General features: G+C 42.0%; 1 protein-coding gene across 1 annotated transcript in view; it reads left to right on the top strand.

The window, feature by feature from the left end:
* Positions 1-14810, top strand: part of CAMTA2 (calmodulin binding transcription activator 2) — a 307159-nt gene that overhangs the window by 172264 nt on the left and 120085 nt on the right. Inside the window, exons 5-6 of the mRNA XM_053718351.1 lie at positions 6377-6512; positions 7112-7183. Coding sequence (XP_053574326.1) covers positions 6486-6512; positions 7112-7183 — 99 coding nt within the window. The 5' untranslated portion in view covers positions 6377-6485. The remainder of the gene's footprint in view (positions 1-6376; positions 6513-7111; positions 7184-14810) is intronic.

The following is a 14810-nucleotide window of genomic DNA, read 5'->3' as shown; positions in this document are numbered from 1 at the left end:
CTTGGTGACAATTATTCATGGAAATGTCATACTTTCAGTGGCTATGCACATATCCTGGCTATTGCCTTTCCAAAGAAAACACTTAATCCGTTTGGATGACTGGTAGTTTTGTATACCATAATTCAGAGGTACTCTGGGGATTATTTATATCTCGTAATAAACAAATTTGACATTATAGTTTTGATTATATTTTGTGCATTCTCAGCAGAAGCAAACTGCTTATAAAAATAAGTGAAGACATGCTCATTAGGGATTTTGGAGCACAGGCTTGTGGGACATTGTGTGTGGGTGTAGTGAAAGATTTATTTAACTTTGAAAGCTAAATAAAATGGGTCCCTTTTCAATATCTCATTTGTTTTTGGTATGTTCTTTTTTTTTTCTTCTCTCCTTTTTTGCATTTTTGTATTTGGTCTCCTTTGTTGGCTGTATGATGTGATGTGAGTGTATGAGGGAGAGCGGTTTTATTACTTGTATTATCGTTATTGGCTTTTTAAATCTTATAAGGCTATCCTTAGTTGATCTACTTATGTTTTTACTAACTCATGGCTTTCTACTACTTCTCTCAGTAATATCTCAAAGGTCCTATTGATAGGTGCGGTTAGGCAGCCTTTAATATTTTTTTTAAATGTGCTTGTTTTATTTACAGAACATTTCTCTTGTTAAGTGTGTTCAGTCCACGGGTCATCCATTACTTATGGGATATATTCTCTTCCCCAACAGGAAGTTGCAAGAGGATCACCCAAGCAGAGCTGCTATATAGCTCCTCCCCTCACATGTCATATCCAGTCATTCTCTTGCAAGTCTCAACATAGAAGGAGGTCCGCGAGAGGAGTGGTGTTTTATACTTAATTTAATTCTTCAATCAAAAGTTTGTTATTTTTAAATGGCACCCGGAGTGTGCTGTTTTTCTCTCAGGCAGTATTTAGAAGAAGAATCTGCCTGCGTTTTCAATGATCTTAGCAGACGTAACTAAGATCCACTGGCTGTTCTCGCACATTCTGAGGAGTGGGGTAACTTCAGAAAAGGGAATAGCATGCGGGGTCCCCCGCAAATGAGGTATGTGCAGTAATATTTTCTAGGAATGGAATTGACTAAGAAAACACTGCTGTTACCCATATGATGTAAGTACAGCCTTTAATGCAGTAGTAGCGACTGGTATCAGGCTGATAAATGTATGCGCAGTTGAGTTATTTTCTAGGGACTAGAATTTGACTGAGAAAATACTGTTAAATACTGAAATAAATGTATGAGCCTTAACTGCAGTAGAAGCGACTGGTAGCAGGCTTAGTGATAACTTTGCATAACACTGGAAAGTTGTTTTTAAAACGTTTACTGGCATGTTATTCGTTTTGTGAGGTACTTTGGTGATAAATCTTTTTGGGCATGATTTTTTTCCATATGGCTAACGTATATATCTGCTTGTTCATTATGTTTAAAAGCCAATGTGGAGCCCAATAGAAATATGTGTACCAATTGTATTGATGTTACTTTAAATAAAAGTCAGTCTTTACCGGTAAATAAATTATCACCAGACAACGAGGGGGAAGTTATGCCGCCTAACTCTCCTCACGTGTCAGTACCTTCGCCTCCCGCTCAGGAGGTGCGTGAGATTGTGGCGCCAAGTACATCAAGGCCCTTACAAATCACTTTGCATGATATGGCTAATGTTATGAAAGAAGTATTATCTAATTTGCCTGAGTTAAGAGGCAAGCGCGATAGCTCTGGGTTTAGAACAGAGCGCGCCGATGACACGAGAGCCATGTCCGATACTGCGTCACAATTTGCAGAACATGAGGACGGAGAGCTTCATTCTGTGGGTGACGGATCTGATCCGGGGAGACCGGATTCAGAAATTTTAAATTTTAAATTTAAGCTTGAGAACCTCCTTGTATTGCTAGGGGAGGTGTTAGCGGCTCTGAACGATTGCGACACGGTTGCAATCCCAGAGAAATTATGTAGGCTGGATAAATACTATGCGGTACCGGTGTGTACTGACGTTTTTCCTATACCTAAAAGGCTTACAGAGATTATTAGCAAGGAGTGGGATAGACCCGGTGTGCCCTTTTCCCCTCCTCCGATATTTAGAAAAATGTTCCCAATAGGCCACCACACGAGACTTATGGTAGACGGTCCCTAAGGTGGAGGGAGCAGTTTCTACTTTAGCCAAGCGTACCACTATCCCGGTGGAGGATAGTTGTGCTTTCTCAGATCCAATGGATAAAAAATTAGAAGGTTACCTTAAGAAAATGTTTGTTCAACAAGGTTTTATATTACAGCCCCTTGCATGAATTGCGCCCGTCACTGCTGCAGCGGCATTCTGGTTTGAGTCTCTGGAAGAGGCTATTCGCACAGCACCATTGGATGAGATTATGAACAAGCTTAAAGCCCTTAAGCTAGCTAATGCATTTGTTTCGGATGCCGTTGTGCATTTAACCAAACTAACGGCTAAGAACTCCGGATTCGCCATCCAGGCGCGCAGAGCGCTATGGCTTAAATCCTGGTCAGCAGATGTAACTTCTAAATCTAAATTGCTTAATATTCCTTTCAAAGGGCAAACCTTATTCGGGCCCGGCTTGAAAGAAATTATTGCTGACATTACTGGAGGTAAGGGTCACACCCTTCCTCAGGACAGGGCCAAATCAAAGGCCAAACAGTCTAATTTTCGTGCCTTTCGTAATTTCAAGGCAGGAGCAGCATCAACTTCCTCCGCTCCAAAACAGGAAGGGACTGCTACTCGTTACAGACAGGGTTGGAAAGGCAACCAGTCCTGGAACAAGGGCAAGCAGGCCAGAAAACCTACTTCTGCCCCTAAGACAGCATGAAGAAAGGGCCCCCTATCCGGAAACGGATCTAGTGGGGGGCAGACTTTCTCTCTTCGCCCAGGCCTGGGCAAGAGATCTCCAGGATCCCTGGGCGTTGGAGATCATATCTCAGGGATACCTTTTGGACTTCAAAACTTCTCCTCCACAAGGGAGATTTCATCTGTCAAGGTTATCAACAAACCTAATAAAGAAAGAGGCATTTCTACGATGTGTACAAGACCTCTTAGTAATGGGAGTGATCCACCCGGTTCCGCGGACGGAACAAGGGCAAAGTTTTTACTCAAATCTGTTTGTGGTTCCCAAAAAAGAGGGAACCTTCAGGCCAATCTTGGACCTGAAGATCTTAAACAAATTCCTAAGAGTTCCATCGTTCAAAATGGAAACTATTCGAACCATCCTACCCATGATCCAAGAGGGTCAGTATATGACCACAGTGGACTTGAAGGATGCCTACCTTCACATACCGATTCACAAGGATCATTATCGGTACCTAAGGTTTGCCTTTCTAGACAGGCATTACCAGTTTGTAGCTCTTCCCTTCGGGTTGGCTACGGCCCCGAGAATTTTTACAAAGGTTCTGGGCTCGCTTCTGGCGGTACTAAGACCGCGAGGCATAGCGGTGGCTCCGTACCTAGACGACATCCTGATACAAGCGTCAACTTTTCAAAATGCAAAGTCTCATACAGAGATAGTTCTAGCATTTCTGAGGTCGCATGGGTGGAAAGTGAACATGGAAAAGAGTTCTCTGTTCCCACTCACAAGGGTTCCCTTTCTAGGGACTCTTATAGATTCTGTAGCGATGAAGATTTACCTGACGGAGTCCAGGTTATCAAAAATCCTAAATGCTTGCCGTGTCCTTCATTCCATTCCAAGCCCATCAGTAGCTCAGTGCATGGAAGTAATCGGCTTAATGGTCGCGGCAATGGACATAGTGCCATTTGCGCGCCTACATCTCAGACCGCTGCAACTATGCATGCTAAGTCAGTGGAATGGGGATTACTCAGATCTGTCCCCTTTACTAAATCTGGACCAGGAGGCCAGAGATTCTCTTCTCTGGTGGTTGTCGCGGGTTCATCTGTCCAAAGGAATGACTTTTCGCAGACCAGATTGGACGATTGTAACAACAGATGCCAGCCTACTAGGCTGGGGTGCAGTCTGGAACTCCCTGAAGGCTCAGGGATCGTGGACTCAGGAGGAGAAACTTCTCCCAATAAAGATTCTGGAATTAAGAGCAATATTCAATGCTCTTCTAGCTTGGCCTCAGTTAGCAACACTGAGGTTCATCAGATTTCAGTCGGACAACATCACGACTGTGGCTTACATCAATCATCAAGGGGGAACCAGGAGTTCCCTAGCGATGTTGGAAGTCTCGAAGATAATTCGCTGGCAGAGTTGCACTCTTGTCACCTGTCAGCGATCTACATCCCAGGCGTGGAGGACTGGGAGGCGGACTTTCTAAGTCGCCAGACCTTTCATCCGGGGGAGTGGGAACTTCACCCGGAGGTGTTTGCTCAACTGATTCTTCGTTGGGGCGAAACGGAGCTGGATCTCATGGCATCTCGCCAGAACGCCAAGCTTCCTTGTTACGGATCCAGGTCCAGGGACCCGGGAGCGGTGCTGGTAGATGCACTAGCAGCCCCTTGGGTTTTCAACATGGCTTATGTGTTTCCACCATTTCCGTTGCTACCTCGACTGATTGCCAGGATCAAACAGGAGAGAGCATCGGTGATTCTGATAGCGCCTGCGTGGCCACGCAGGACCTGGTATGCAGACCTAGTGGACATGTCGTCCTGTCCACCATGGTCTCTGCCTCTGAGGCAGGACCTTCTAATTCAGGGTCCTTTCAACCATCCAAGCCTAATTTCTCTGAGGCTGACTGCATGGAGATTGAATGCTTGATTCTATCAAAGCGTGGTTTTTTGGAGTCGGTTATTGATACGTTAATACAGGCTCGGAAACCTGTTACCAGAAAAATTTACCATAAGAAAGTGCGTAAATATTTATATTGGTGTGAATCCAAGAGTTACTCATGGAGTAAGGTTAGGATTCCTAGGATATTGGCTTTTCTACAAGAAGGTTTAGAAAAGGGTTTATCCGCTAGTTCGTTAAAGGGACAGATTTCTGCTCTGTCTATTCTTTTACACAAACGTCTGGCAGAGAATCCAGACGTCCAGGCTTTTTGTCAGGCTTTGGCTAGGATTAAGCCTGTGTTTAAATCTGTTGCTCCTTCGTGGAGCTTAAACTTGGTTCTTAAAGTTCTTCAGGGTGTTCCGTTTGAACCCCTTCATTCCATTGATATTAAGCTTTTATCTTGGAAAGTTCTGTTTTTAATGGCTATTTCCTCGGCTCGAAGAGTCTCTGAGTTATCTGCCTTACATTGCGATTCTCCTTATCTGATTTTTCATTCAGACAAGGTAGTTCTGTGTACTAAACCTGGGTTTTTACCTAAGGTTGTTTCTAACAGGAATATCAATCAAGAGATTGTTGTTCCTTCATTGTGTCCTAATCCTTCTTCAAAGAAGGAACGTCTTTTGCATAATCTGGACGTAGTCCGTGCCCTGAAGTTCTACTTACAGGCAACTAAAGATTTTAGGCAAACTTCTTCTCTGTTTGTCGTTTTATTCTGGTCAGAGGAGAGGTCAAAAGGCTTCGGCCACCTCTCTCTTTTTGGCTTCGTAGCATAATACGTTTAGCCTATGAGACTGCTGGACAGCAGCCTCCTGAAAGAATTACAGCTCATTCCACTAGAGCTATGGCTTCCACCTGGGCCTTTAAGAATGAGGCCTCTGTTGAACAGATTTGCAAGGCTGCAACTTGGTCTTCACTTCATACCTTTTCAAAATTTTACAAATTTGACACTTTTGCTTCTTCGGAGGCTGGTTTTGGGAGAAAGGTTCTACAGGCAGTGGTTCCTTCTGTTTAATGTTCCTGCCTTGTCCCTCCCATCATCCGTGTACTTTAGCTTTGGTATTGGTATCCCATAAGTAGTGGATGACCCGTGAACTGAACACACTTAACAAGAGAAAACATAATTTATGCTTACCTGATAAATTTATTTCTCTTGTAGTGTGTTCAGTCCACGGCCCGCCCTGTCTTTTTTGAGGCAGTTCTAAATTTTAATTAAAACTCCAGTCACCACTGCACCCTATAGTTTTTCCTTTCTCGTCTTGTTTCGGTCGAATGACTGGATATGACATGTGAGGGGAGGAGCTATATAGCAGCTCTGCTTGGGTGATCCTCTTGCAACTTCCTGTTGGGGAGGAGAATATATCCCATAAGTAATGGATGACCCGTGGACTGAACACACTACAAGAGAAATAAATTTATCAGGTAAGCATAAATTATGTTATTATTCTGTTTGCATCTTCAATATTTAGATGTATTCATCAGTCTACTTTTCCAGCGTAGATATAGTTTGTCCAGGGAGAAATCTCCATCTTTGGAGACTCATTCTATTAAAGCAGTGGATTCATCATGTGTCAGTTACTTCGATTCTTCAAAGAAGCATATGGTAGGGTAATTATAATAATATTTTTTTCTCTTTCACTTAACAGACCACAGAACGGCTCCATCATTCTATACAATCGTAAGAAGGTGAAATATCGGAAAGATGGGTATTGCTGGAAAAAGAGAAAAGATGGAAAAACCACACGAGAAGATCACATGAAACTGAAAGTGCAAGGGATGGAGGTACATTAAAATCTATTATTCCCTTTAGATACCATATAGAGGCTGCCACCTTACAGAAACTCAGTGGTTTAGTATGCAATGGATTCACCGATAACATTTTAAAGTGACAGTCAACACCAGAATTTGTATTGTTTTAAAAGATAGATCATCCCTTAAATACCCTTTCCCCAGTTTTGCATAACCAACACTGTTATAGAAATATACATTTTACCTCTGTAATTACCTTGTATCTAAGCCTCTGCAGACTGCCCCCTTATTTCAGTTCTTTTGACAGACTTGCATTTTAGCCAATCAGTGCTCACTCCTCGGTTAATTCACGTGCATGAGCTCAATGTTCTCTTTATGAAACACATGAACTAAGACCCTCTAATGATGACAAACTTTCAAAATGCATTTAGATTAGAGGCGGCCTTCAAGATCTAAGAAATTAGCATATGAGCCTCCTAGGTTTAGCTTTCAACTAAGAATTCCAAGAAAACAAAGCAAAATTGGTGATAAAAGTAAATTGGAAAGTTGTTTAAAATTACATGCCCTATCTGAATCATGAAAGTTTTTTTAGGACTTGACTGTCCCTTTAATGCTTCTATATTTTCCTTTAGTGCCTCTATGGATGCTATGTTCATTCTTCGATTGTACCAACATTTCACCGTCGCTGCTACTGGCTTCTTCAGGTAGGTGCAAAGAGAGGAGCACTATTATCTAACTTTCTCTCATACTACTTAGCGCTGTATTTATCAATATGATTTTAAGCGAGGCCTCAAGCACCCTTTTACTTATGCACAGTAACACAATTTTGCAGTATACTTCATTATTTATTTTCCCCCCTTTTCATGTACTTTAACAAATTTTTGATTTCTCAGAACTGAAAATGTACACAGCCAACTCTCAGGGCTAAACTTGCTTCGTATCTGTAAATAATTGGCTTCAGCAAAACAATACAGTTAATACTAACATGATGACCATGGCTAGCCTTGTCTTCTGAAACGCAAGCACGGATTGTCTGCTCAATATAGGGCAGGTGGTGGGTGGGGTTTGGCTATTAAAAATCATAGCAGCAAACAAGACTCTAATTTAATATGTTTTATACTTGGCTAATATGTTATTATTCTATAACAAGACAACAGAAATATATTGGAATTGCAAGGTGTTTAGTGTTAGTACAGAACTGAAATATGCTAATTTATAATATGAAGTATAAATCTTATAATTAAAGATCTATAGTATATTTTATTGTATTGTATACTTTTATACATGTGCAAACTAGTTCTGAAATCGATATGCAGCTTTGGCAAGTGTGTTTTGTTCAGATTAGATTCTGAATTTGCAGTTTGTAAAATGACCACATGGTGTCACCAAAGCTCTCATTCCCAGACTTTTAACCAAAAAGAAAAAGGCAGTGAATGTGAGAACTTGACTGACTGCTAATTGTTCCTTTGTGTGTTTTAAAATTATCAGAGATGACACCATAAAATAATGTTGGATGAGGCTAATAACAATTTGCCAACCTCAATTAAAATTCACTTTTAAAGGGACAGTAAACACCTTGAAATTAAAAGACATTTCTGTTGTGCTACTATAGCATAACATATGAACCAAGTATAAATGTTTTTGAAACAATATTACCATCCTTTTTACTGCAGTTGTTTTTCAATATTCAAACTCCACCCCCCATTTGCTTGATTTTTAGAAGCCAATCCAGGCTTTAGTCTGCAGACATGAAGTATATTTCAATTTTCTCTTGTTAAGTGTATCCAGTCCACGGATCATCCATTACTTGTGGGATATTCTCCTTCCCAACAGGAAGTTGCAAGAGGATCACCCACAGCAGAGCTGCTATATAGCTCCTCCCCTCACTGCCATATCCAGTCATTCTCTTGCAACTCTCAACAAAGATGGACGTAGTAAGAGGAAAGTGGTGTATTATAGTTAGTTTTTTAACTTCAATCAAAAGTTTGTTATTTTTAAATGGTACCGGAGTGTACTGTTTCATCTCAGGCAGCATTAGAAGAAGAATCTGCCTGTGATTTCTATGATCTTAGCAGAAGTAACTAAGATCCACTGCCGTTCTCACATATTCTGAGGAGTGAGGTAACTTCAGAGGGGGAATGGGTGCAGGTTTTCCTGCAATAAGGTATGTGCAGTTAATATATTTCTAGGGATGGAATTTGGTAGAAAAATGCTGCTGATACCGGATTAATGTAAGTTAAGCCTTAAATGCAGTGATAGCTACTGGTATCAGGCTTATTAACAAAGATACATACTCTTATAAAAGTGTAATATAAAACGTTTGCTGGCATGTTAATCGTTTTTATATATGTTTGGTGACAAAACTTATTGGGGCCTAGTTTTTTTCCACATGGCTGGTTTGATTTTTGCCTAGAGACAGTTTCCTGAGGCTTCCACTGTTGCAATATGAGTGGGAAGGGCCTATTTTAGTGCTTTTCTGTTCAGCTAAAAATACTGACAGAGACATTCAGCTTCCCTCTGCATGATACAGGACATCTCTGAAGGGCTCAAAAGGCTTCAAAGTCGTGTTTGAGGAGGGTAACAATCACAGTAGACTGTGACAGTTGTTGTGACTGTGTTTAAAAAACGTTTATGTCATTTATTATTCTGTTTTTGTTATTAAGGGGTTAATCATCCATTTGCAAGTGGGTGCAATGCTCTGCTGACTTGTTACATACACTGTAAAAATTTTGTTAGTGTAACTGCCTTTTTTCACTGTTATTTCAAATTTTGTCAAAATTTGTTTCTCTTAAAGGCACAGTAACGTTTTTTATATTGCTTGTTAACTTGCTTTAAAGTGTTTTCCAAGCTTGCTAGTCTCATTGCTAGTCTGTACAAACATGTCTGAAACAGAGGATACTTGTTCATTATGTTTAAAAGCCATGGTGGAGCCCCATAGGAGAATGTGTACTAAATGTATTGATTTCACCTTAAACAGTAAAGATCAGTCTTTATCTATAAAAGAATTGTCACTAGAGGGGTCTGTCGAGGGGGAAGTTATGCTGACTAACTCTCCCCACGTGTCGGATCCTTCGCCTCCCGCTCAAGGGACGCACGCTAATATGGCGCCAAGTACATCAGGGACGCCCATAGCGATTACTTTGCAGGACATGGCTGCAATCATGAATAATACCTTGTCAGTGGTATTATCCAGATTGCCTGAATTGAGAGGCAAGCGTGATAGCTCTGGGGTTAGACGAGATACAGAGCTCGTAGATGCTGTAAGAGCCATGTCTGATACTGCGTCACAATATGCAGAACCTGAGGACGGAGAGCTTCAGTCTGTGGGTGACGTCTCTGAATCGGGGAGACCTGATTCAGAGATTTCTAATTTTAAATTTAAGCTTGAGAACCTCCGTGTATTGCTTGGGGAGGTATTAGCTGCGCTGAATGACTGTGACACAATTGCAGTGCCAGAGAAATTGTGTAGGCTGGATAAATACTATGCAGTGCTGGTGAGTACTGATGTTTTTCCAATACCTAAAAGGCTTACAGAAATTATTAGTAAGGAGTGGGATAGGCCCGGTGTGCCCTTTTCCCCACCTCCTATATTTAGAAAAATGTTTCCAATAGATGCCACTACACGGGACTTATGGCAGACTGTCCCTAAGGTGGAGGGAGCAGTTTCTACTTTAGCAAAGCGTACCACTATCCCGGTTGAGGACAGTTGTGCATTTTCAGATCCAATGGATAAAAAAATTAGAGGGTTACCTTAAGAAAATGTTTATTCAACAAGGTTTTATTTTACAGCCCCTTGCATGCATTGCGCCTGTCACTGCTGCGGCGGCATTCTGGTTTGAGGCCCTGGAAGAGGCCATCCATACAGCTCCATTGACTGAAATTGTTGACAAGCTTAGAACTCTTAAGCTAGCTAACTCATTTGTTTCTGATGCCATTGTTCATTTGACTAAGCTAACGGCTAAGAATTCCGGATTCGCCATCCAGGCGCGTAGGGCGCTATGGCTCAAATCCTGGTCAGCTGATGTGACTTCAAAGTCTAAATTACTCAACATTCCTTTCAAGGGGCAGACCTTATTCGGGCCTGGTTTGAAAGAAATTATTGCTGACATTACTTGAGGTATGGGTCATACCCTTCCTCAGGACAGGGCCAAATCAAAGGCCAAACAGTCTAATTTTCGTGCCTTTCGAAATTTCAAGGCAGGTGCAGCATCAACTTCCTCTGCTTCAAAACAAGAGGGAACTTTTGCTCAATCCAAGCAGGCCTGGAAACCTAACCAGTCCTGGAACAAGGGCAAGCAAGCCAGAAAGCCTGCTGCTGCCTCTAAGACAGCATGAAGGAGCGGCCCCCTATCCGACAACGGATCTAGTAGGGGGCAGACTCTCTCTCTTCGCCCAGGCGTGGGCAAGAGATGTTCAGGATCCCTGGGCGTTGGAGATCATATCTCAGGGATATCTTCTGGACTTCAAAGCTTCTCCTCCACAAGGGAGATTTCACCTTTCAAGATTATCTGCAAACCAGATAAAGAAAGAGGCATTCCTAAGCTGCGTACAAGATCTCCTTGTAATGGGAGTGATCCATCCAGTTCCGCGGACGGAACAAGGGCAGGGGTTTTATTCAAATCTGTTTGTGGTTCCCAAAAAAGAGGGAACCTTCAGACCAATTTTGGATTTAAAGATCCTAAACAAATTCCTCAGAGTTCCGTCATTATGATCCAAGAGGGTCAGTACATGACCACAGTGGACTTAAAGGATGCCTACCTTCACATTCCGATTCACAAGAATCATCATCAGTTCCTGAGGTTTGCCTTTCTAGACAGGCATTACCAATTTGTAGCTCTTCCATTCGGGTTGGCTACAGCCCCAAGAATTTTTACAAAGGTTCTGGGCTCACTTCTGGCGGTCCTAAGACCGCAAGGCATAGCGGTGGCTCCTTACCTGGACGATATCCTGATACAGGCGTCAAGCTTTCAAATTGCCAAATCTCATACAGAGATAGTTCTGGCATTCCTGAGGTCGCATGGGTGGAAAGTGAACGAAGAAAAGAGTTCTCTATCTCCTCTCACGAGGGTTTCCTTCCTAGGGACTCTAATAGATTCTGTAGAAATGAAAATTTACCTGACGGAGTCCAGGTTATCAAAACTTCTAAATGCTTGCCGTGTTCTTCACTCCATTCCGCGCCCCACGGTGGCTCAGTGCATGGAAGTAATCGGCTTAATGGTAGTAGCCATTCGCGCGCCTGCATCTCAGACTGCTGCAATTATGCATGCTCAGTCAGTGGAATGGGGATTTGTCCCCTCTACTAAATCTGGATCAGGAAACCAGAGATTCTCTTCTCTGGTGGTTATCTCGGGCCCATCTGTCCAAGGGTATGACCTTTCGCAGACCAGATTGGACAATTGTAACAACAGATGCCAGCCTTCTAGGTTGGGGTGCAGTCTGGAACTCCCTGAAGGCTCAGGGTTCATGGACTCAGGAGGAGAAACTCCTCCCAATAAATATTCTGGAGTTAAGAGCAATATTCAATGCTCTTCTGGCTTGGCCTCAGCTAGCAACACTGAGGTTCATCAGATTTCAGTCGGACAACATCACGACTGTGGCTTACATCAACCATCAAGGGGGAACCAGGAGTTCCCTAGCGATGTCAGAAGTCTCCAAGATAATTCGCTGGGCAGAGACTCACTCTTGCCACCTGTCAGCGATCCATATCCCAGGTGTAGAGAACTGGGAGGCGGATTTTCTAAGTCGTCAGACTTTTCATCCGGGGGAATGGGAACTCCATCCGGAGGTGTTTGCTCAATTGGTTCTCCGTTGGGGCAAACCAGAATTGGATCTCATGGCGTCTCGCCAGAACGCCAAGCTTCCTTGTTACGGATCCAGGTCCAGGGACCCAGAAGCGGCACTGATAGATGCTCTAGCAGCGCCTTGGTTCTTCAACCTGGCTTATGTGTTTCCACTGTTTCCTCTGCTCCCTCGTCTGATTGCCAAAATCAAACAGGAAAGAGCATCGGTGATATTGATAGCTCCTGTGTGGCCACGCAGGACCTGGTATGCAGACCTAGTGGACATGTCATCCTTTCCACCCTGGACTCTGCCTCTGAGACAAGACCTTCTAATACAAGGTCCTTTCAATCATCCGAATCTACTTTCTCTGAGACTGACTGCATGGAGATTGAACGCTTGATCCTATCAAAGCGTGGCTTCTCCGAGTCAGTAATTGATACCTTAATACAGGCACGAAAGCCTGTCACCAGGAGAATTTACCACAAGATATGGCATAAATATCTTCATTGGTGTGAATCCAAGAATTACTCATGGAGTAGGGTTAGGATTCCTAGGATATTGTCCTTCCTCCAAGAGGGTTTGGACAAAGGATTATCAGCTAGTTCTTTAAAGGGACAGATTTCTGCTCTGTCTATTCTTTTACACAAGCGTCTGGCAGAAGTTCCATATGTTCAGGCATTTTGTCAGGCTTTAGTTAGAATTAAGCCTGTGTTTAAACCTGTTGCTCCTCCATGGAGCTTAAACTTGGTTCTTAAAGTTCTTCAAGGGGTTCCGTTTGAACCCCTTCATTCTATTGATATCAAACTTCTTTCATGGAAAGTTCTTTTTCTGATGGCTATTTCCTCGGCTCGAAGAGTCTCAGAGTTATCTGCCTTACATTGTGATTCTCCTTATCTGATCTTTCATTCAGATAAAGTTGTTCTGCGTACAAAACCTGGGTTTTTACCTAAGGTGGTTTCTAACAAGAATATCAGTCAAGAGATTGTTGTTCCATCATTATGTCCTAATCCTTCTTCAAAGAAGGAACGTCTTTTGCATAATCTAGACGTAGTCCGTGCCTTGAAGTTTTACTTACAGGCTACTAAAGATTTTCGCCAAACATCTAACCTGTTTGTTGTTTACTCTGGACAGAGGAGAGGTCAGAAGGCCTCGGCAACCTCTCTTTCTTTTTGGCTTCGGAGTATAATCCGTTTAGCCTATGAGACTGCTGGACAGCAGCCTCCTGAAAGGATTACAGCTCATTCTACTAGAGCTGTGGCTTCCACCTGGGCCTTTAAAAATGAGGCCTCTGTTGAACAGATTTGCAAGGCTGCAACTTGGTCTTCCCTTCATACTTTTTCCAAATTTTACAAATTTGATACTTTTGCTTCTTCGGAGGCTGTTTTTGGGAGAAAGGTTCTACAGGCAGTGGTTCCTTCCGTTTAAGTTCCTGCCTTGTCCCTCCCATCATCCGTGTACTTTAGCTTTGGTATTGGTATCCCACAAGTAATGGTTGATCCGTGGACTGGATACACTTAACAAGAGAAAACATAATTTATGCTTACCTGATAAATTTATTTCTCTTGTAGTGTATCCAGTCCACGGCCCGCCCTGTCCTTTTCAGGCAGGTTTAAATTTTAATTAAACTACAGTCACCCCTGCACCCTATGGTTTCTCCTTTCTCGGCTTGTTTCGGTCGAATGACTGGATATGGCAGTGAGGGGAGGAGCTATATAGCAGCTCTGCTGTGGGTGATCCTCTTGCAACTTCCTGTTGGGAAGGAGAATATCCCACAAATAATGGATGATCCGTGGACTGGATACACTACAAGAGAAATAAATTTATCAGGTAAGCATAAATTATGTTTTTTTTTATTACACTTAACTAAACATTTTATTTCACAATCTCAAGGTGTTTACTATCCAAACTTTGCTTTACTGTGATCTCATGACATTTCACAGAAACCTTACAAGTTTTCATTATAAGCCACAGTAAACTTCCTTATCTAAGAAGGGAAGTAAAATGACTTTGCCTTCACATGCCAAATCCACGCTTTCTTGCAAGTCCCAGGACAAGCATCCTGATTGCACGCTTAAAGTCCCTTTACAATGGGATGTGGCTAATAAAGAACCTTTGAGGTATAATATCTACATTTTTTAAATAGAAATGTTGATTTGTTATTTTATAGTCAATAGAAAAAATAATGAGAGCGCCAAGCTACAAAACTGGTATGTAATATGGACAATGAGTAAACAACTACTTTCAATCTATATAAATCCTCTATATGATCCACTATATCTCACATGCATGTTGCCTCTGTCTACAAAATAAATCGAAGGTCATACAAATATGAGAAAATGACACATGAAAAATCACTTATGTAAAAAGTATTTTAATGCAAAAGTTTTTAGGGGCAGGACCCTGAAACACGTAGTAGAGCAAACTATGACACAAGTCTGGCCAGGTAAGCATTTGTACTTACATTGTTTGTTTATTGTGTAACAGTATATGTTTATTTTATTGTATGTGTGATACCAACTTTTTGTATTAAAATACTTTTTATTTTAGGAG

Source organism: Bombina bombina, chromosome 6 (assembly GCF_027579735.1).
Source record: "Bombina bombina isolate aBomBom1 chromosome 6, aBomBom1.pri, whole genome shotgun sequence".
NCBI lineage: Eukaryota > Metazoa > Chordata > Amphibia > Anura > Bombinatoridae > Bombina > Bombina bombina.
This window is presented reverse-complemented; position numbering and strand designations above follow the sequence as displayed.